Here is a 23,380-nt window from a genome sequence, read left to right as displayed (position 1 = left end):
AAAGAATATGGTTCCTCTTTTTCGGAAGTTATATTTATGAAGTAGTATTCTGTATTTAATAACTAAATACATTGGTCTTGAATCAAAAAAGAAGTGAGAACGAGAAAGAGAAGGCTTTTCCCACCAGTTATTGTGAAACGAGGAAGAGGGCTCTTTGCTTCATATCTTCAATCACCTAGTTTGACTCAGCAGCACCGAATGTAAAATAAAATCTGATGTAGAAGCGGGATTGTTGACAATGTGATTTTCGAGCATAGATAACTTACTTTCGTTTAAATTTGACAGAGTTATGTGATGCAATAAAATAGGAAAAGAAAGATTGATCATCAAAATAAATATTATAGTAATTGAGGAATTGATGTAAGTAACGTTTTATACCAATCGTAATTTGAAGTATTTTAAAAATTTTATCTGCATACTCGTCTGTACACTAATTTTCTTTTCTTTTCTTTTTAAATGATGTTTGTGTGTAAATTAACTAAAAGAAACAGCACATTCACTTATTTTTTAGTTAGATGTATTATTGTGTTCATTCGATTCCTTCAAATGATTTTAAAAATTCCAGTGATTTAAATATTTACCTGCAGTTTATTACTTTTAGATAACACGATGGCCCCTATGACTTAAGCTGCTCATTTTAGTGTGTAGCTAATCGTGTTTAAAATTTTCTCTTCGATTTATCCATAAAATCTGTTTCAAGGTCAATTAAGAAAAGGCAAGGAAATTAAGAAGTTTTTCTCAAAAAGAGTTTTATATTATGTGCATTTCATTCAATGTTATATTTTTATGCATTATAGTGAAACATTTAAGTGGAGTTATAACAAAATACAAACTGTTAATGAGCCTTCTGTCTCAACAAATTTTATTATATGCCGGGTTTGACGTATATACATTGCAACACGTTTGTTCAATCTTTAAAATCCAAGTTCTTCCTCTAAGCTTTGAGTAGCATGTTATCAGTTTCTGTCTTAATGTGTTACTGCCTCATATGAATTTGGATAAACATGTAATAGGTTGGATGGAGTGTCCACTTAACTGGTGGATAACAAATGTCGAAAGAAAATTTCTCTTATCTCCTAAATTTGACAAAAAAGTTTCTTTCAGCTCTTAAAAGCACTGAGAATAGTGGAAGACTTTCTTCAGAATTAAAACTAAATATAATTCCTGGAAATGCTAAGAAACTTTACAGTATTAAAAAATCAGAAAAAAATCATTTGGACCAGTCAACATGTACTGTCCGCAGACAACATCACGGGTCCGTTTTAAATTTATAACTAAAAATGTTTGCACCTAAAATTGTTTACACTATATAATTACATCTATTGAGTTATTTTAAGTATAACTTTCATTTTAGTTAATTAAAAACATTATATAAAACCGAGACTGTAACAGATACAAGCAGATATATATATATTTAAATGTGCAAAATTACTGTACAGCAAATAAAGTTCAAAATGGTTAACATAATATTTAATAACAATGCAAAGCAAAAAGTAAAACATTTTGCTACTGATGTTGATTTTTCAATATACTTCATGAAAATTTTTTTTAAATTTTTGATTTGGAGCAAGTGTTCTGTCTGAAAACCTATTTCATCCAGCAGCCCTAAAAAAAGCTACCAAAATTTTGAGAATTTAATTTGATCATTTTTACTTAATTTCAGGATGTAATTCCCTCCCCCCCTCCTCCGCACACACCAAGTATGATTAATTCTGAATAAAATGGATGTGCAAGTTAAAATTATGTGAAGCTATTTGGAAAAAAAAAGAACAGTGAAAAAAAAAATAAGCAAAGATTTGACTAATGCATAGTCAAACATAGGCTAGGTTCATCAAAAATAAGCAGTGGTTGCTGATCCCGCAGACTACTGATTATTATTTTTTTACGATGATCCAAGGCGGATTTCACTGGACTGGGTCCAGTGGTTCATCAGTAATTTCGAATACTGCTATACATACAATTTACTACATTTAGCACTCATCTGTCTACTTAAACAATTAATCTAGTAGTAAAGACAGGTACCCGCTACCCACAAGAGTCTTTTTATCTCTTTTTCTGGGGGGAAGAGGGGGGGGGGGGCATTCCAAAGAAATTGAAAGGGTACGTCTTTGCCTTTGAGCGGAATAGACATCTGGCATCTCTGCTTAATCCGTTCACGACCATGATCACGTACGTATACGTGATCACCCGTTTCTTCCTCCAGCGGCCGCATTATCGTGGGCGTGATTATACGTATACATTACATATGTTGTGAGTAGAATTAAATGATTTTCACGCATAATTTGATACAAATTTATTTTTGAGAGGAGTGTTTATGACTATATGTTTTTTATGCCTATTTTACCCCATGCAGGTGAAAATGGGTAACCTATGGGGTAAAATGGGTATTGAAGTCTATGAAGTGATAAAAAAACATATTATTTGTTCATTACAGTGTGATAATATAGACGTAAGAGTCAGTTAACAAAATTTAGGAACAAATCTGATATACCCCCCTCTTGGCGACTTTTTCCTGTTGGCGCCAAAAAAGCGTCGCCAAGAAAACTATGTATGACGTCATATGTCATACATCGTTCTTAGCGATGCTTTTTTAGCGCCAACAGGAAAAATTCAAATTATGTCATTAATTATTTAATGAAATTAATGCATTAATTTTTTTCCGTTGTTTCTCCGGGATACGAGCCCTCGGTCTCATAGTACTTTCGTAATGAGACCCCTGCCTCGGTCTCATTACGAAAGTACTATGAGACCTCGGGCTCGCCAGGACCTCGCTGCCGCTCGGTCCGTTATCCCTCCGACTTTTAATATACATCACAGTCGGATATAAGTCACAGATCTCCTCCGTTCAGTATACAATAAAGTCACAGATTTTATGTGAAATTAACACCATTTTTGTGCTACAAAAATGCCAACCAGACCAAAATACAAACTACCAGAAACACACTAAAAACACAATAATTCAAAATATGTTCACTTACCTTTTTTACTTTTCTTTTACTTCCTCACGTGAGGCAGTGCACATATGTTCCGCTCTTAGGGAAATTATCCCATTTTTTATTATCATTACTTTACAAAAATATTTAAATATAAAATATATATATAAAAAATCTATTTAGGACTCCGGTACGTCCAAACGTTGGACGACCTGACGAAAAAGAAAAAGAAGATTCATTCAAAAATTTCAATTGATACATTTGGACAACATCACAAACCGAACTCATAATTAAAATAGAAAATTCAACTAAATTAACATTAAAAAACAACAAGAAAAAGAATACTCTAAAATAAAGTTTGAATTGAAACTTTATTTTAGAGTATTCAACTTAAAATCTCCCTAAGAGCGAAACATATGAGCACCTACCTCCTAAAACACATACACGTGCAAAAACAGACTTAGAGAAACTACTTTCCAGCGTTCAAGTTGCAAAACCAGGGTTGCCAAGTTATCGCCTTATTGGCGATTTTCGTATCGAGCGAAAAATTAAAATCTCGCCAAGAGGGGGGCATATCAGAGGAGAGCCAAAATTTAACTATTTAATTTAAAAAAACAGTGCGAACAGTAAATTTGACAAAATATTAATAAGGTTTCTTTCAATGCATGATATCCATACTTGTCATTCTTTAAAAAAGTAATGGCCTTTATTGTTAAATTCTGGCTCATTAATTTTTTTTATTATTTGATGTTTTCAATAAAATCCATGTCGTCTACATCAGGAAAAATAAAAAAAATCCCCCTTCTCGGATTTTTTAAAAATATATCATCTCATAATATTTTCCTCAACAGCCATATATTTTCCAATAAATTCTTTCTTGCTTGTTTTCTCTAAATATAATCTTTATACCCACGCACCTGTGGTTAAACTTTGCTTCATAAGCATATTTTTATCAGTTTCTATTCCAGATACTGGCTCTGAATGGAAACTTTCTTTTTCCACTATTTTTTATTTTCTTGTTTTTTAATTTATTATTTTTTTCACTTTCAACTCTTAGCCTTTCTACATCTTTGTCAATACTTCTTGTATTTTCCAGCATACGTTTAAGTTGTTTTAAATAACTCATGCAGGTAGTTGTCAAATCTGAAGCCCTTGTTGAAATTGCAGACAATATTGCACTTTTGAAATCTTTATAAGGTGACAAAATCGTGCTTTGTGACGTATATTTTTCGATTGAAATGAGGATGTGTTCTGAGAATTTAAAGGTACATTAGAGAAATTGGTAGCATCTGATTGCAATCAAGTACAAATGTAACGACCAGCAACAGGCTGAACCCAGCATATTCTGTGAAAATTGTTATTTTGTGTGCAAGTGCACACAAACTCTAGACTAAGTATACCGTTGGGTTCTTATTATTTATTATGATGGAGCAAAGTTTATTTTATAAAGTCATGGCATTGGCATATTTTTATGTTTCAATCATTTTAAATTAACCACAAAAATGATTAATTATTCATTTAAAGGAAAATATGCTGTATCTTTTGAAACAAATTGCTGGAATGATAAGCCTAACTATATACCCATTTTCCCCCATTTTCAAAATATGAGATTGAAAATAGAAAATATTTTTTTTTCTTCCCTGTAAGTTTAAGCAGCAACAAAAATGTCCAACTAAAGATATTATGACACAGTAATAAAAATTTCTCAAAAATCAGGAGCTGGAGATAGAAGTTAAAAAAAGTAAACAAAAGGCAGCTTGAATTTATCTACTTTAATTTAAAGTGTTACCTTTCACTAAAAAATAATCTATTGATAAAATATATTTTGTAAAATAGAATTCAGAACAGCCAAGTATAATGTCCCACTCAAAAAAAGACAAATTTAATTTAAAATAATTTGTTTTTAAAACCATATATTTTGACTAACCATTTTACCCCACCTGACCCTATATCAAAATATCGGATATTTTCGATATTTTTGAAAATATCATGATATTTTCGAACCCTGGTTACAGCCTCTGCAGCTGGATTAGTCAGAGCTCAGGTTTATGACTTTTGCTCCTTGTGTTTGTTTATATTTTCTGAAATGGAAAGGATGAATATTTATTGGTTAGGGGTTGGAGTAAGAAAATTACAGTATTGAGTTTGCTGGATCATATTCGGTATCGTTAGGATCAGTTTTATTTCAATCATGATTGATAAAAGAATGAAATTTTTAATGGAAGATCAGATGTAAAAACTGATGAGTGAATCATATATGCAGGGGTGATTGTGGTCCAGTATTTTACCGAATTTCCGGTATTTTTGGACGTATTTCCGGTATTTTTATGTCTGAAAATACCGGAATTATGATCTTTTTTCGTTATGCTTTTATCTCCCTACCTCCGCAATTTATTTTAAATTATATAATACTTATCAAATATACCTGCAAGAGCCTTAAGATGGACAACTATCCCTTAAGATGTACAAATGTCAAGATAATTTGTATAACACCAGCTCAAAAGTAACTTTGTAATCCATTAAAAATTTAATTAAATGTGCACGCAATATTTTGACTCAGAACTATTTAAAACTATGGCAAAGGTGCACTTAAGTAATAGGGGCCAAAGATTACTCCCCCTCGTTGAAACTGTCAGGTATTTTTTGATGAACTCACAATCACCCTTGCATATATGAAAAGGAAGGAATTAATTTTAAATATTGGAGGCAGTGATACTGAGGAGTGAGGATGTGGATTTTAGTGCAGATTTTTAGAGAAAGTTAATGGCAAGTGGACATCAAAGCTTCAGATCTATTTTGCAGCAATAATTAGTTTGATATACTATTTCTCACATGTGTCTGAAATATTTTTTTTCGTTTTGATTTTCTAATGTTTTGTCTGTATTTTGAATGCGTGTTCGCAAACTTAAAACCCGCGTACATAGACAGTCTTTTGTTTTACTGGAAAAAAACATTTTCCCTCAAAATTCGTGGTTTATTAACTACGAATTTTTAATATGGGGTCATTCCATGTCAATTCAACCAAAAAAATGGCATTTTGATACCCACGGACACAGATTTTGATAAAACTTGGTGAGTTTAGTCCTTTAATGTAGAAAAGTATCCACATCAATTTTTTCTTCTCAATCTGGTTTAATTTTCATTTTACAGCCAGTCAAAATTTTGAATGTTTAGTATTTTCCAAACTATGACAATTCTGCTCGTTGATTGAAAATAATTTGTATTTCATTTATTTTTCAGCCAATTTTTATGAAAATTTACAGTATATTAATGAAAGTATGAGAATTTCAGAAAAAAATCTAAAAAAAAATCTAAGTAATATTTTAAGAGTAGAAAAACATTATTATCATTATTTTTTTTTTCTAAAAGTATGAAATACGTTAAAGTCAATGTCAACCAAAGGGAATATGATAATCAAAAAAATTCTTTTTTCCTGGTGATCTTAGATGTCTGTTCTGCCATTAAAAAAAAAAAAAAATTAAATTAATGGCTTTTTCAGTTCATTATATTTTAAGCTTGAAAATATATCCGCTTCACTGTTTTTTTTTCTTTTTTTTTAAATTTTATTTATCTATTTTCTCACACTATTATCAAAAAATGAATGTATTTAAAAATAGGTATAAATATCTGAATAATTTGCACATGAAATACTCTTAATTTTTATTTTAATCAAAAAAATGCTATTTTTTTTACAAATTTCATTACATAGTACACTAGGGCAGCCAGAAATACCTTCTGGAGGGGGTTTTTGGACCAAAAATTCCTACTGGAAGGGTTTTTTGGAACAGTAATACCTTCTGGAGGGGTGTTTTGATCAACACAATACCTTCTGAAGGGGATTTCTTTATCAAAAATATCTTTTGAAAGGGGATTTCGTTATCAAAACAGTCCTTTCATATGCATAAACTATTGTATTAGAATACACATGTATGTTAAAACCAATGCCTTTGGCCTCTCACTGTGCTACTGACATAGTAGCCTATTCAAAAGTTTTCTCTTCTCATATTTCTTCCAGTCTGTGAAATGTTCTCATACTGCAAAAGTGAAACACAAATCCTTCTTCATGTACACGTTTCCCAACCAGTGGTTTGATAACCCCTAGTGGTTCGTGAGGGCTGAGGGGTAGAAAGGAGGTTCTCAGAAATACTATTGTAATGCAGAAGTTCATTATTCATATATGCTCTTTACTCATCATTTATTCATTTGTCTCTTGCAAGGCGCAGAGAGTTCCATAGAGTGCTGAAGAAGTTACACTTATTGATACAAAGCATATGAAGTTGAAAGCATATAAATACTTTCGTCTTCTCAGTAGCTTTTGATCGGAAAATTCAATTAAACTTAATGGAAACAGTACAACATAGAGCATATGCAAACGCCTGCTTCACTATTAAAGTGGGGTATTTCCTATGAGCTTTTATTGATGAAAAAGAGAAGCAATGATTGGCAACCCAAAAATACATCAGGGATAGGAAAAAATATTTTTACTTAAGAAAAATTTTCTGGGTGAAACTTGCAACAGTGTGAATTACACAGTTAAAAAAACAAAAAACAAAAAAAAAAAAAATCAAAGGAATAAACTATGCAACTTGCTTTGTCGTGTATGTAAAAAAGGAGTTCATGAAATTTGTTCAGATGGAGTTTCTCTTAACAAGTGGGCATACAAATATGTTTGTTGATAAAAAATAGCCTTTTTTAAATGTCTGATTATTAAAGCCGTTTTATTGTTTTTCAAAAATAAAAGAAAATTTTTGAGCACTCAAACTCAAAATTGCAGTCAAATGATAATTACGCGCGGTATATTCCTACCAAACAGCTAGGCTCATAGTCCTGTACAAGAAGTTATAAATTTAAAGGACTGTTCTAGTTTTATTGCAAGAAAAAGGATCATATTGTTAAACTGAGAGTTTCTAAAGGGTATTTTCTGAAACTATTCCTTAATTGCCATCTGATTCAATGTTACAAATAAGTATACTGTTGAGTCAGAAAAAAACTTTTTCTTAAAATTTGATATTCCCTTTTGATCAATGTTTCAAGGAGCAAAAGGATTTTCCCACACACAGAGAAGCAAATTAAATACTGAACATAAAGACTGAAACTGACAGATATTTGAGTCAAACTTTGAGATACTTTAATTCCACAACTACTGCAGTAAGTTGCATTTAGATGTTCTGTGTGCTTAGAGCTGCTTATGTTTACCTAAATGGAAGATAAATGTAGTGTGGGAGAGTTGACATTAACTCATTGTCACAAATTTAGTCATGAAGCACACAAGTTATGGAAAATGTTAATGATTTGTCTGAAGATGAACAAATTTTCCTAAACTTACGAACTGAATCAGAACAAGAATTCAAACTATTTGTCTGCATCACAAAATATTTCTGAAAAAGTTTGACTTTCTGCAAAAGGTGATAAAATATCAATCATCATACTACATAAAGAAGTTGGAAAAACATTTAAGTTGAATCAATATTTCAGAGAAAAAGTAAATAAAAAAATATCTTGTAAATAATAGGAATAACAGGCTGATTTGATAGATGCTGAATGTTTAATAAAATAATACATTAAAAATTGTGTTTGTAGGCTCTTTATTCTAGCAAATAATACAGATATGTAAACAAATTGGGTAATGAAAATATTTTGTTTTAAATACATACATACATAAAAAGTAATGGCATAGCCATTAATTTTATTTTTCTAAATGGCAGAGCACACTTTTAAGATTCTCTCAAAGGCATTGGTTTTAACATATATGCATATTCTAGTACAGTAGTTTCTGCATATGAAAGGACTGTTTTGATGAAAAAATCCTCTTTCAGAAGATATTTTTGATCAAGAAATCTGTTTCAGAAGGTATTGTAAATCAAAAAACCCTTTTCAGAAGGTATTTTTGGTCCAAACCCCCCTCCCCAGAGGGTATTTCTGGCTGCACTAGTGTACTATATAATGAATTTTGTAAAAAATAGCATTTATGTAAGTAAAATAAAAATTGAAAGTATTTTATGTGCAAATTATTAAAATACTTATATTTTTAAATATAATCATTATTTGATAATAGTGTGGGTAAATAAAAAAATAAATAGATAAAATTAAAAAAATATTATATTAACTTGCATTTTTGGCATCTTAAATTCAAATTATGTTTTTCGCAATCACGAGCGTGTGTGTGTATGTATGCACGTGTGTGTTTGTGTAGGCGCATGTGTGTGGGTGCGTGTGCGTGTTGTGTATGTATGCATGTGTGTGCGTGTTGTGTATGCAGTGCTTGCTGTGCGTGTAGGTGTTCGTGTGTGTATATATGTAGGCATGTGTGTTTGTGTCTGTGTGCAGTCATGAGTGTGTGTATGTGTACATGTAGGAGTGTGTGTATGTGTAGGAGTGTGTGTATGTGTGTGTGTATGTGTAGGTGTGTGAGTTTGTAGGTGTGTGAATGTATGCGTGTGTGTGTAGGATATGGGCACAACCTGGAGACAGTTTTCGCAAGAGGAGCAGCATCGAGTGGCGGTCGGTCGACGGTGGTGCTGCAGAGGGTGCTGGTGGAAAAATAAAATCAGCGTAACATCAAAAACAGTCAAATGAGAACAATAAGCAATCGTTATTGCTCAAAAAAAAAAAAAAAAAACAATGAAGCAGATATATTTTTAAGCTAAAAATATAAAGAACTGAAAAAGCCATTAGTTTTATTCTTTTAAATGGCAGAACAAACATCGAAGATCATCAGGAAAAAATAATTTTTTTGATTATCCTATTCAATTTGGTTGATATTGACTTTAACGTATTTCATAATTTCAGGAAAAAAAATTATGAAAATAATTTTTTTCTATTTTTAAAATAATACTTAGAATTTTTTTATATTTTTTTCTGAAAACCTGATATTTTCATTAATATTACTGTAAATTTTCATAAAAATTGGCTGAAAAATAAATGAAATACAATTTATTTTCAATCAATGAAAAGCATCGTCATAGTTTGGAAAATACGAAAAATTCAAAATTTTGACTGGCTGTAAAACGAAAACTAAAGCAGATTGAGAAGAAAAAATTGATGTTTATACTTTTCCAGGCCCATATGCACGGTTTCTACCCGTGCATATGGGCCTGGAGAAAGTACTTCTTCCTTTTTACTTTCTTCTATATCTAATATATAGAAGAAAGTATTGGATTCATGCAAATCTTCGAATTTTGACGGATTTGAACGTTTTGAGGTGTGCTGAACCCATTTCGACCATTTTTGGAAAATGTCTGTCTGTGTGTGTGTGTGTGTCACGTCTGTGTGTGACCAGTTTTTGTGGCCGCTCTACAGCAAAAACTACCGCATGAAATCGAACGAAATTTGGTACACATATGTGCCCCTATGTGAACTTGTGCCCATTGGTTTTTGGCGCGAATTCCTCCAAGGGGGGTGGAGCAATGGGGTGTTTCTTGAGTTATGTGTGCTTGCTATTCCCCAGGAAGTAACTGGCAGAATCAAACAAAATTTGGTCCATATGTTGCCATCAACAGGAACAGGTGCTGATTCAATTTTGGTGTCAATAACTCAAACGTTTTTTGTCGTCAATTGTGACTGCTGTATCTCAAGAAATAATGAACGGAATCAAACAAAAATTTATCGACAAGTAGCCCTTAGAGGGTATAAGAGCTGATTCTATTTCGGCGTTAACAGTTGAAAAGGGGGGTGGCGCAATTGAACTTTCTTTTTTTTCATTGCCAGTGCCATATCTCAAGAAGTAATGCTACGTTCTGGATGAAATTTGGAATAAATTTGAATCCATGTGGAAACGGGCATTGTTTCAATTTTGGCGCCAATCGCTCGAAGAGGTGTTTTTTTTTTTTGCGAATAAAAATAGCTTTAATAATGCAACAATAAGAAAGATAAATCGTAATGGACTGTCCTCTGCGTATTTCTCGTGATTTTAATTGTATTGAAATGATCGGAAAAATTATCTCAATGATTTAAATTTTTAAACTGTTGCCATCTTATGTTTGTTAACAAATAAAATATTTGTAATTAATTCAAGCAAGTCTTTTAAAATAAATTTCAATTTTCGTTCTTTACTTTGCTCTTGCGGTAATTCAGACATTGGGATGGTGGTCAAGTTTTTGCATGCGTAATTTTGTTTTTGTTGGGAATATTCCTTTCTTGTCAAGCATAGGGAGGGATTAGAATTATAGGAAAGATATAGAAGAAAGTTTCGTGATGGCCACAACATACTAGTTTTTTACTAGTTCTGAACAAGTTAAGAGAATGTTTTCTCACCAAAGCTCAGCCGTGAAATATATTTTCAGTTATTTATTCTTAAATACTTTAAAATTCATAACAATTCAAATTGCAATAGCAATTTTTAAATCATGCTCCTAGGTAGAAGCATGATTTCTGATTGGAAAATTTTATTTGTAACTAGCCGCCTGCGGCGACCAGCTGGTTTGCCTTCTTACGCCATTCGCCTTTCTGTGCAAGCAGCCACCTACGGCGGCTGTTTGGCTAACTTGTCATTTACCTTTTACTTCAAGTTTGCCGCCTTCGGCGGTTGTTTAAATAAATTTGGCAGCAGTATTAATCAATCCATCTCTATCTTTTTTTTTTGTGCCATTCACATTTTTACGCCAAGATTGCCGCCTTTGGCGGCTATCTACCTTTACAATCTATCTCTACATTTTCGAATCCATCTCTATTTATTTTGACCTCCCCACCCATTTCCTAATAAAAACAAAGATCACAAAAAAACCGCTTTTTTTTATTTAAGTTGAGCAAAAAAAAAAAAAAAGGCCAAATTCCCCATAGTGTGCAAAAAGTAGCGTTTGACAAAGATAAAAATAAATCTCGCTGTTTTTATTGAATTAATGCACACAACTATGAAATGTAACATAATATAGATACAGCGAAAGGTCCAGCTTGGGGGGGGGGGGGGATGGAAAAAGAAATAAATGCAATCCCTAAATAAAACAAAAAAAGGAAAGAAAAAAAGTAAGCGCTGCCGGAAAAACACGTGGTCATCACGTCAGAAAATGTAGATGTAAGCTATATAGTAAAAAAAAAGATTAACATTGCTTGCGATTAAGATTCCATCGTAAATATCGAATCGAAATCCAAGTAGTGACGTCACAGGCATAAAAGATGGAAGAACGCTTTTTCGACTGATGCGTGAAAGGACATGATGTGTTCAGCATTAAAAAAATTGTAAAAAAAAAAACTATTGGGTATTTTTAAGAACTTTTTTCTTCTGAAGAGGGCAAAATGTTTTTACTATTACCAACTTAAATTTCAGAAATGAGGCTTTGATACTTCTCGCAGGATGATGTTAGAAAAAAATAAAACCCAGAAAAACATGCAAATTAAAGGTTTTTTCGAAAATTCATAAAAAATACAAAAATTGCTCTATCTTTAAACTTTTTTCATTCATCATATTTAAAATTAAATTTCCTATACTATAGTACAAAAAATATTTGTGTGGTGCGATTGGTTCGGGGTCTGTGAGGTAAAAATTACTAAAAAGTGCAAAAAAACACATAAAACATTAAATAACTTTTTTTCTAATTAAAATATCAAAAATCGAAGCCCGAGGTGCACATCTTCGGCAAAAACAGAACCTGTATACCAAATTTCATCTTTCTCGGCCTCACCGTTTTTCCGGGAAGCGCGCCACACACACACACAAACATCTTATTTATTATATTTATAAATGCTAAAAAGTATTTTATTTTCTCTTATTTTCAGACCATGAGTTTTAGAGAAGAAGACAAGTTAAAGATTTTGCTAGCTACTGATTGTCATTTAGGGTACCTCGAAAATGATGCTGTCAGAGGTATGATTTACTTAAATTAACAATTTTTCATGCATAGTAATTGTTTTAAAAAGTTTTCTACTTTAAAATGTTACAAACATAGTTGGTGATTGCTTAGCCTGATATTGTTGTAATGCTGTGATTAAGATCAGAGTAGCCGTCACAATGCTGCCAGGTTATGTTTGCCTATGGTTTGGAATTTAGAACGCAGTTTTTCATTACATACAAAGCAAAGACCTAAAATAAACTGGAATTATTTTTAAGATATATATTTTCATGTTTTTTAAAAAAGGATCTTACCCCCTTTAAAACTCTCCGTTACAACTAATAAAACTGTTTTACCAGTGCTTTCTCTGTTCGTAACAATTTTTGAAGTCATCTTTAGAAATGGATGACAGCTTCTTCCTAATTTTTTTCTTGACTTCTTTGTTTTCATATCGCTGTTGTTTCATGCCTTTTTTCATTCAGGGGGGTAAGAAAAAGTCACCAGGCCTGTGAGGTGTGTGGGGCAGCACCTTACACAAACAATATGTTTCCACTCAACATTCTGTTTGGTTGTCAGTCAGATTCTGAAGAACAATCTTGACAGCAAATCAAATCTTCAGATCGTATCTGAACAGAGCTTTAAGGCAACCATTTGTGCTGAATAGGAAGCAAAATTTCACATTTACATGTTGTTTGTTTGGCATTGCAAAAAGCGAAGCAACAATAAAACATCTCTAGCAAAAATAATCACTGCAGATGAGCCTAACAAGCGAGACTGACAACACCAGAGGCACTGAATTGGCAATGATTTGCACTCACCTGGTAGCAAAAATGCATATTACGCAAATTCAGCTCGCAGCGATGCTCTTTTGATTATTTTTGGATCACCCCTCTTATATGTTTTCTCATTTGAAACTTATCATTTTAAAAAAAGCATATCTTGGAAAATTTAGTGACAAAATTTTTATTCTATTCATTACTATGTCAATGACAAAAAATTAATCTTATGCAAATCTAATGTAGCTAATTAAAAAACATTGTGATTTCTTTGTAATGAGACAACTCTTGACTAATATTAAGACAAAGGGAAAAATCATAAAAATCCAATTGTTAAATGGTAAGAAAACTGCAAATGAATGTATTCTGAGCATAAAATAAGAAGTAATGCATTTGTAGCTATTAGACCTAAATGAAAAATGAAGTTAGGTAAAAAGCTATCATTTTTTTTTTTTTTAAATTGCAGTGTTATTTTTGAATGTTATACAAATGGGAAAATGAATTAAATATTATACAAAAATGAAAAATTAAAGGGGGTCTGCTGGGATTCCTCAGAATCCTTCTGTAAAATCCACCCTGAAAGCTGTATGAACAGAAGATATCCACCTGGTGATTTAGGAAAGATAGAAAGATTTAAACTATAATCTTTTGCTTAAAAAAAAAATTAAATGTCTCTGAAATAACTTTGAGTTTTTATGCAAATAAATTGCAGGTCAATTTTGTAATATTTGTGGAATCTGTACTGTATTACCCTGCATTATCCGGCATGCCAGAAAAAAGCGAGGTTGACCAGCATGCCGGCAAATTCAAATTTTCCGGCATGCCGGATAATTGGAAGTTTACTTAGCATCAAAACAAAAGCAAACTTCTCCATTCAGTTCCAATCAGAAAGCAAATCACTGTATGGAAAAAAAATAATAAATCCCCAAAATAACCTTCTTTCAAAATAAAATAAAAAAATAAAAATAAATAAATAAATAAATAATGTGTATTGCAAGTAATATGTGCCTATTATTTGTGGTAGGTCATCATTAATGGATTTAATTATAGTAATCAATTCAGAAGCAATCATCGTTACACAGATTTGTTTATAATTTTTTAAAATAAATTATTTTAGGTTCTTTTTAGAGAGATTAGTTTAATTTTTATTTATTGATAAATTCTTTAGCACCAGGGGCAGTAACTTACTTCTTTAATATTTGCTTACTTAGTTTTAATTTAATTTTTATAAAATTATTCTTTTTAAAACAATATTTTTCTTGTTAAAGTAACAAATGACATTGTTAGTAAATATTTTTACGAAATTAAATTGTTTATTAATGATAATAAGATATGTATAGAACTTATATTCATTTTTTAAGCTGAACATATGTTTTTATAGGATTTTTCCTAAACTCGATTTTTTCCGGCATGCCGGAAAGGTCCAGGCAACTGTTATTGAAAATCTGGTGAGCCCCAATTTTGCAGCATGCCGGATATGATAAAAACATATAAAAGAGAAACGTATAAACGGTGCTGCACTGTATATATATGTGAAAAAATTGGGAAATTTTAAAATGCTAAATGGACTACACAAAAGTTGAAGCATTTGATTAATGGTTTAACTTTTTTCCTTCCCATAACACCTTATTTCTTAAGAAAATTACAGAGGCAGTAAGATGTACATTTAGTTAAAGCATTTCATGTTATACAGTTAAAAAAATATATATGTAAAAAAAAAAACACTATAATTAAATTCATCAATGACAATAAAACAGAGCAAAAAATTCACACATGTCAAATTCAGGAAAACTTAGTATTATTCTATTGTATATTTTAACAAAATTAAATGAGTAAATGATTTTTATTTCCATTAATGAAAACCATTCAAGATAAATTAATGCTGAGAAACAGATTTTGTTTTAGCAAAACAGAAATTTGATTTTTTTTTGTAACAAATAGTTTTATATATCCTATATTATTATTTTTTTAGGCAATGATTCCATGGTCACTTTTGAAGAAATTCTCAAAATAGCAGTGGATAAAGAAGTTGATTTTATTCTACTCGGAGGAGACCTTTTCCATGAAAACAAGCCATCTCGCAAGATATTACATGACTGTATGTCTCTGATGCGAAAATACTGTATGGGGGACAGACCTATACAGTTTGAATTTTTAAGTGACCAGTCGGAAAACTTCAAGCACAGTGCCTATCCCATTGTTAACTTTGAAGATTCTAATTTGAATGTGTCAGTTCCAATATTTTCTATCCATGGCAACCATGATGATCCTGCTGGTCCAGGATGCTTTTGTTCGTTAGATTTATTAAGTGTTTCTGGTTTAGTGAACTACTTTGGAAAGTGCATGAACCTGGACAGTGTTAATATATCTCCATTGATGCTGCAGAAAGGGAAAACTAAGCTTTGTTTGTATGGTTTAGGTTCTATTCGAGATGAAAGGCTTCATAGGATGTTTCTTGATGGAAAGGTAGCTATGTTACGCCCAAGGGAGAAATGTGAGGAATGGTTTAATTTAATGGTGTTACACCAGAATCGTGTCAAGCATGGAGCTAAGAATTACATTCCAGAGCAGTTTCTTGATGACTTTTTGGACCTTGTGTTTTGGGGACATGAGCACGAATGTCGCATTGAAAAAGAGTGGAACGACAAACAGTCTTTCTTTGTCACACAGCCTGGGAGTTCGGTGGCAACATCTCTGTGCCATGGGGAAGCAGTTCCAAAGCACATTGGATTGCTTGAAGTGAGTATAATATGAAATGAACAGTGCTTTTCGCAATAGTTGTACAAAGAATTGCATATTACAGGGAAAAGCCCTCGACAGTCAAAAATAGCTAATTTTGAGGAAAATAATGGGAATATTTTCCGTTTCATGGAGATCCCCAGTACCGCTTATTTTCAATCAAATATTTTAACTGACTAACTGGGTTTTGTACGTGAGATAATAGACTATTTGAAAAGTACACTTTGGCAACCACTACATGGCATTGTTTTTTCATTACTTTGAAAAATAATTGATTGAGTTTTTTCCCTGTACCCTTCAGTTCTTAATGTTTTTCAATAGAATATAAAATGAAAAGGTAAACTTTTTAAGACATTATTTGAGCACATAGATATGAGAATCTGGTACAGATGTGATACATCCCCTCACCTCCCTTGGCGAGACTAGAATTTTAGCACATTACAAAAATCGTCGACAAGACAATGATTTTTTTAAACATGGCTTCCGTGGCTATACTAACCTATGTTTGACAACCCAATGGCAACATGGATATAGTCAAACTTGTTAATCGTGTGAACATTTGGGAGTGCTTATTATTATTTTTGTTTTGTGTAATGTACCTCATAGGAAAGCCTAATTTGTGTTTTTTCAGACTCAGTAGTTGTGTTTTGATATGTTAGTATTAGAAAATGTCAGTCAAATCAACTATGTAGGTGTGTCTAGTAGAGTATGAGAAAAGTTTTTGTTCGATAAATACATGTTGGGATAAAGTTTTTATTTCTATTGGTACATAATTTTTTCATGAACTATTAACCTATTTGTTAATTTAAGCATTTTAAATAACTTATAGTGTTTCTTCTTTGTGTACAAAAACTTTTCTAGTTTCTGGTATTTTTGAAGTGTATATTTGCTTTGTTTTTTTTGCTGTATTTTCATGTTTTAACGTATATTGTGTTCTGAAGTGTTTTGATCATGTTTTTTTATCTGAATTTTTCCTGTTGGCGCCAAAAAAGCATTGCTAAGAACGGTGTATGACGTATGTCGTCATATGTTGCTTTCTTGGCAATGCTTCTTTGGCGTTGACAAGAAAATGTCACCAAGGGAGGAGGGAGGGGGATATATGACATTATTTCAAAGAATCTTACTCTTTTCTTGTATTTTTGCTTCAATTTGATTTATACCCGAATTATCTTTTTATTAACAAATAACAAACACTTACCTTGATTATTTGTTATTTTTATCTAATTTCTGCAATTTTATAACCAAAATTACATGGATGTGTCACTGAGACAAGATCCTACATTTTCCTTTTTTTTTTAAACGGAGAGTGGTGGTTTCAAGTTTTAATTGTAAAAAGTAAATCAAGCAATACAAAACAGAACATTAAAAAAAATAAATTAATCAATTAACTTTTCTTTTGTAATCTTTTATTAATCAAAGAGTGCAAATGCTGGACTTAGTAACATTTGCTGTATGCTGTGCTATTTTGGAGTAATTTGTTTCCACGTAAGGTTACTATGTTGTAGTCAAACCTTATTTATTAGAAAAGCAGTTCCTTGCATGGTAAAATAACATTTTAGATGAAAAACAAAAGTTTAAGTGCTTAATATTGAAATTATTTTAATTCAAACTGACATTTCTTCTTTGCATTTAATTGCTAACAACTAATGTTAATGTATCAAAAAAAAAAAAGATTTTTTTTTGTTTAATTTTTCAATTTTTAAACTTCAGAATGAAATGGATTTGGTCGACCAAGCTTTTATACAAACTTTCAATACAGTATGAAAAATTCATTCTTTTAACTGATGAGTATTTTTAAACACAAAAATAACAATAAGAAAACTTATTTGAACAATTTTTCATGTATTGGATTGAAATAGTTAAGGTTTATGTGTCATGCCCAACAAGTCAATGGCTCATTGGTGGATCTACTATGTTGCACTTGTTAGCAGTGAAAATTATGTTTTTTTTCTTTTTTTTTGTGCTGCTTTATGTATCAATATTATTTTAAAGTTTAAAATTAAAATTTCCTTATTTATTTGATTGTAAATGTTGATGCTCTGTTTTAGATTACGGGTAAGGAGTTTGAAATTAAAAAAATCCCTCTTCAGACAGTTCGGCAATTCTTCATCAAAGATGTTGACTTAGAAGAAACAAGCTTGACTTTGAATGAACCAGATAGCAGTGAAAAAGTTATGGATTATTGTCGAGAACTTGTAGATCAATTTTTGGAAAAGGCAGAGTCTGAGCATACAGGTTCGTCAGATATATTTTAATGCTATTGACCAGACTTTTCATCCTTTTCTGTAAATATATTAATTACCATGCTTAGTGAATGAAAGTTTTTGTTCACTGGGTTTTGAAGGTTTTCTCCACTTGCAATGCTTTGTGCATTTTGTTTTGTGATTGGTACTTCGACTACTGTCTAATTCTATGAGTTGTGAAAAATGCACCAGAAATCTCCCTCTTTTAACCTGCCATTAGACCTAAAATACTTTAGACCTAAAATACTTATTTTCCTAAATGTTTTAGGCCGGCAATTTCTATCACACACTAATCATTCCACCTCCATTGGAGATTTTAAAATGTGCTCCTTATCTAGCGCAGAGAGAAAATGCATGTTACCATTAAAAGATTTTAACCTTAAATGTGAGCACTGCATTGCTTAAAACTATTAAAACCTTGCAGAGTTGCGTTTTGTCCACTTTTTCGTAAGAAGTCTGGTGTGGCGGAAAAAAATGGATGAAATTGAACGTATAAAAATCCACAGATTTTCCATATGTTTGATACATACAATTATTACGATGATGCAGTAGAATTATTATATAATTGCATTGTTTATAAAAGATTCTTTTTAATTAAGTGTCTGGTAGAATCTTAATGATTGTATTTTGATCGTAATCTAATAAATCAACAACAAAAATTTTATGTTTGTTTACATATTTGCAACAAATTTTAGGCAATTTTTTACTGTAAAATTAACTAAATTTAACAAAATGAAACAACTGTTGAACATAATGTGCATAATTATATTGCTATTAATGTAAATTATCATATTTGTTTTTATCATGGTAATTTTTTTAAAAAAACAAGTGTAATGATTATTACAATTTAATTAAAAACAGATGCTGTGACATTATTTAGTAGTGAAAGATAATACTAGGTTAGGGAGGTAAATTTAATGACTATTGCCAACAATATCTTGTAAAAAATATGTAAAAAAACAATGCATTTTTAAAATTAGCTAAATGTGCTCCTTCTCCCCAAATTTGCAAATCAGTCAACAATTTAAAAAAATGTATCTGCTAAGTTGTTCTAGAAACGTTTAAATCTTAGATTTGTGTGTCAAAAGTTTTCTGGTGAGCACTTTCCTCTTGCTTCCTCAAGTTGTTGTTTTTTTTAATGCAGCAAATTGCAATCTAATAAATTTTGTAAAGTAATATTCATTTGTATTATTACATTTAAGAACTGTTTGTTTTAAAAATTGTTATCTTTAACTCCAAATGTGTGTGTCCAGGGTAAACTTGGACACTACTGAACCAAATTCATTGAAATTTTCACAATTCATGTTGGTTAATGCTTATAAAGCTTACAGACTGTATTTTGGAAAAGAAAGGTAAAAAAACAATGATTAGTTTTTTATTTGAAATTCCATTTTAGGACTGAAAATTGATCTTTTTACTCACAAATATTTATTGTATCGTCTCAATTTTAGTTTCATCGGAAGGCGCAGAAAAAGCATCGCTATAGAAGATTTTCTACCTATGGTCCAAAGGAGCAAAGGTCCTTAATTACTGAAGAAAAGAGTTATAAGCATTTTAAGCAAGGGAAAATCAGTCAAATCTGTCAAATAAAGCCTTAAGTAACCCTGGAATTTTGTCCTGTATTGACCATTGTTGACATGCCATTTGATTAGTGGACAATTCAGTTTATTCCTTATCTTTTCTAGAATTGCTTTTTAGTGATTGAAACCTTTTAAATATTTTGACAATGTGGAAGTCATCATATGAAATTATTTATACTTTTTAAAGTCGAATGCAGCTTTTATTCAATATTAAACAAGAACTCTCATGTACAATTAACTGTTGCCAACAATGTGGACATAATGCCTCGCTACCCCCTTTTTGCAAATCAGAAGTTTTTTCAATTGTTATGTTCTTATTGATAAAATTAGATAAATCTAGTGTGTTCACTGTAAACTTTTAAGTACTTATTATTACTTTTGTTTTTCTTGCAGGTCATCCAAAGCAACCTAATCAGCCTCTTATACGACTGCGTATATTCCATCCACAGACATTTGAAACATTCAGCGTACATCGGTTTGGTCACAGCTATGTCTCCAAAGGTAGCAAACAACAAAGACATTCTCCAATTCACTCGTAAGAAGGGGGAAAGACTGAAAGATACTGAAATCGATAATGAGATGTTAAAAACAATTCTGAAGAGAGAAGCCTTAGATCAGAGTCGAGTTGAAGATTTGGTTAAAAAATATTTTGAACTGACAGATGAAAAGAAGAGATTAGCAGTATTGTCAGAGCTTGGAGTTAGCAATGCTGTTCAGGAGTTTGTCGATAAGGAGGTTAAAGAAGCAATCAGCTGCCTTGTCAATCATCAAGTTGATAAAACCCAAAATCATTTAAAGCAAAAAAAAGTTGAAAGTACTGATATTGATGAAGAAATTTTGAAGTTTAAAAAGGAAAGACAGCAAAATACTGAAAAAGAAGTGGAAGAGTTGCAGTCAATACTTAAGAAAGCAAACCAATCAATCCAAAAACGGTCATCAAATGACAGTGATGATGATGACATTTTCGCTGATGAAATGGAAGTCCAGGCTCCAAAAACTCGAGGTCGAGGAAGGGGTAGGGGAAGTAGAGGTGGAAGGGGTAGTAGAGGTAGTAGAACATCAGTTGCTTCCCCTGCCAGCGAAAGTTCTTCCACCACTTCATCACGTCGGAACACTTCTCGAGGAGCAGCTTCAAGAAAGCAAGTAGAAGAAGTTAGTTCAAAACGTAAAATGCCTAGTAGGAGTGCCAGTAAACAAACAGATCTGAGTAGTTTTTTCAGTAATGGCAGAAATACACAAGATGATGACGATTGTATAATAGAGTCTGATGAAGACGTGGGAGTCAAGAGACGGAAAACAGCCAAACAGAATGGAAGAAGGGGAGTTGTTTTTGATTTTTCAGATTAATTGTTGAAAAATATCCTATGATTACCCTACATAATATTCGTTCAACAAAATCAAATGTGCATAAAACTGAACTAAATGCTAAAAATATTTGTAACTGGAATTGAAATATTCTTCTAAAACCAAAAGTTAAACGATGTAAATTTTGTTACGTTGTAATTGTTCAAAAAGTTTTATTTTGCTTGATGTCTATGCTAAAACTTGTTGTAATTTCATCGTTGGAATCTATTTTTGACCTTCATTAAAACTCTTTTATGTGCACTACACATATTTTTCATGTTTATTTTTCAAAATTAGATTATTTATATATGTATTAATATACAACAGTTGTGCCCATCTGTGACCCAAGCTTATCATTTTCATTCATTATTAAGAACAATTATTACAAATTTGGAGCCAAACAGTCAGAAATTGGGTTTTAAATAAAATAATAGTTTAAAAAACTAAAAAAACACACTTTTGTAGCAAAATGAGCTAAAAAGTGAAAAATAATCTTTGGATGATAGTAGTTGACCAATCACTTAATTTTAATGTAATACAAAAAAGCGTGGGGGGCTTCTTATCAGTTGTCTCGAATTTCTTCCATTTGTTGTCCAAGCAAAAATGTAAATAGACAGCACCCCACGCTTTTTGGTATTGATTGTGTAGCTTGACGTAAGTGATTGGTCAATTACTATCATCCAAAGATTATTTTTCACTTTTTAGTTCATTTTGCTACGAAAGCCTGTTTTTTTAGTTTTTTAAACTATTATTTTATTTTTCTCGTTTTTAGTCTTATGTTGGAGAATTATCAGACAAAATTGCAATTACTTCTCTTCGTATATAAAACGAGTGCGAGGTAATATCTTAAAGTTAAGATAAGGGCACCACGATGGGAAGCTATTCTGAGTCATCGATGTATGTTTGCGGAAATCATATTTATATTACTTTGAAAATTTGAGATGCATTTGAATAAAAGTTTTGTTCAACAATGGTCTGATCAGCAATGAATTTCCAATTGAAGGCTCACCTAAATTTTGGCATGAAATTAGTTAAAAACAATTATATTTCATGTTCTAATTGTCTTGGAACATTGGAACAAATTTTGTCTGATGCAGAAAAATTAAAGGTTTTTGTAAATATTTTTAAATAATTTTTACGAGCTATATTTGATGTATTTTTAAAAAAATTTCCTTTTTCACATTGTTGGATGTATGCCAAAATATTGATTAAAATTGGAGGAAGCTAACAATTAAAAGCGTTAATTAATTAATTTGATTATAGAATATTGCATTGTCATCCGGTCTGATGTCGCGTTCCAAATTTCAAAAGAATCCGATCGCAGGAAGTGGGCGAAATTTGAGCTGCAAGATTCTGTTACAAGATACATATATACATACAGGTGAAGCTAATAAAAGCGTGTTAAAAACAGATGGCAACTTTGTTTTAAAAAAAATAAGCATGTAGAGGAACATAGGGCAAAGTGAAATAGTGAAATATTTACTTTGTGTTTTTGCTTCACCTATTTGGTAATATTTTAGCCATGAAGTACCACTTGTGGTCTATTCCAGTCAGGAAAAATTTGTCTCTGATGATCAAAATATACAGTTGTACAAACAATTTTTAAAAATTGATACTCATGTTGTAATATTTTGTGTAGTATTAATTTTTTTTAGTTATTATAAAATGATAAAGATTTTGTTATGAACATTTAAAATGGTAATTTAGACCTACTAATATTCAGTGCACTACTTATTTATTTAATATTAAGCTTATTTTTCAATGTTTAGTACAATTAGTCATGTGCATGCGGGGCAAATTAAAATTGATAATTTCATTTACTAATTCAACCATTCATTAAATCACTAACATATTCATGTATTAATTAATTTATTTACATTCCTTCATTTGATAGTTCACTTACTTGTTCATTCATTCAACTATTTTCTTATTCAATCAATTTCATTCACTCATTCATTTTTTTCTCATATATTGCTACATTATCTTATTCATTTATTGGTT

The 23,380-nt window shown here is 31.3% G+C and overlaps 1 protein-coding gene across 1 annotated transcript; it reads left to right on the top strand.

Annotated features, from left to right (window-relative positions):
* Positions 1 to 223: 223 nt before the first annotated feature.
* Positions 224 to 21,635, top strand: LOC129227655 (double-strand break repair protein MRE11-like). Its single transcript, XM_054862246.1, is given in 6 exon segments — positions 224 to 360; positions 12,645 to 12,732; positions 15,446 to 16,212; positions 18,261 to 18,447; positions 20,429 to 20,520; positions 20,522 to 21,635. Coding segments are annotated over 5 exon segments (1,992 nt in total). The 5' UTR covers positions 224 to 360; positions 12,645 to 12,647; the 3' UTR covers positions 21,383 to 21,635.
* Positions 21,636 to 23,380: the final 1,745 nt, after the last annotated feature.

The sequence above is a fragment of the Uloborus diversus genome, chromosome 8, assembly GCF_026930045.1.
Source record: "Uloborus diversus isolate 005 chromosome 8, Udiv.v.3.1, whole genome shotgun sequence".
Lineage (NCBI taxonomy): Eukaryota > Metazoa > Arthropoda > Arachnida > Araneae > Uloboridae > Uloborus > Uloborus diversus.
This window is presented reverse-complemented; position numbering and strand designations above follow the sequence as displayed.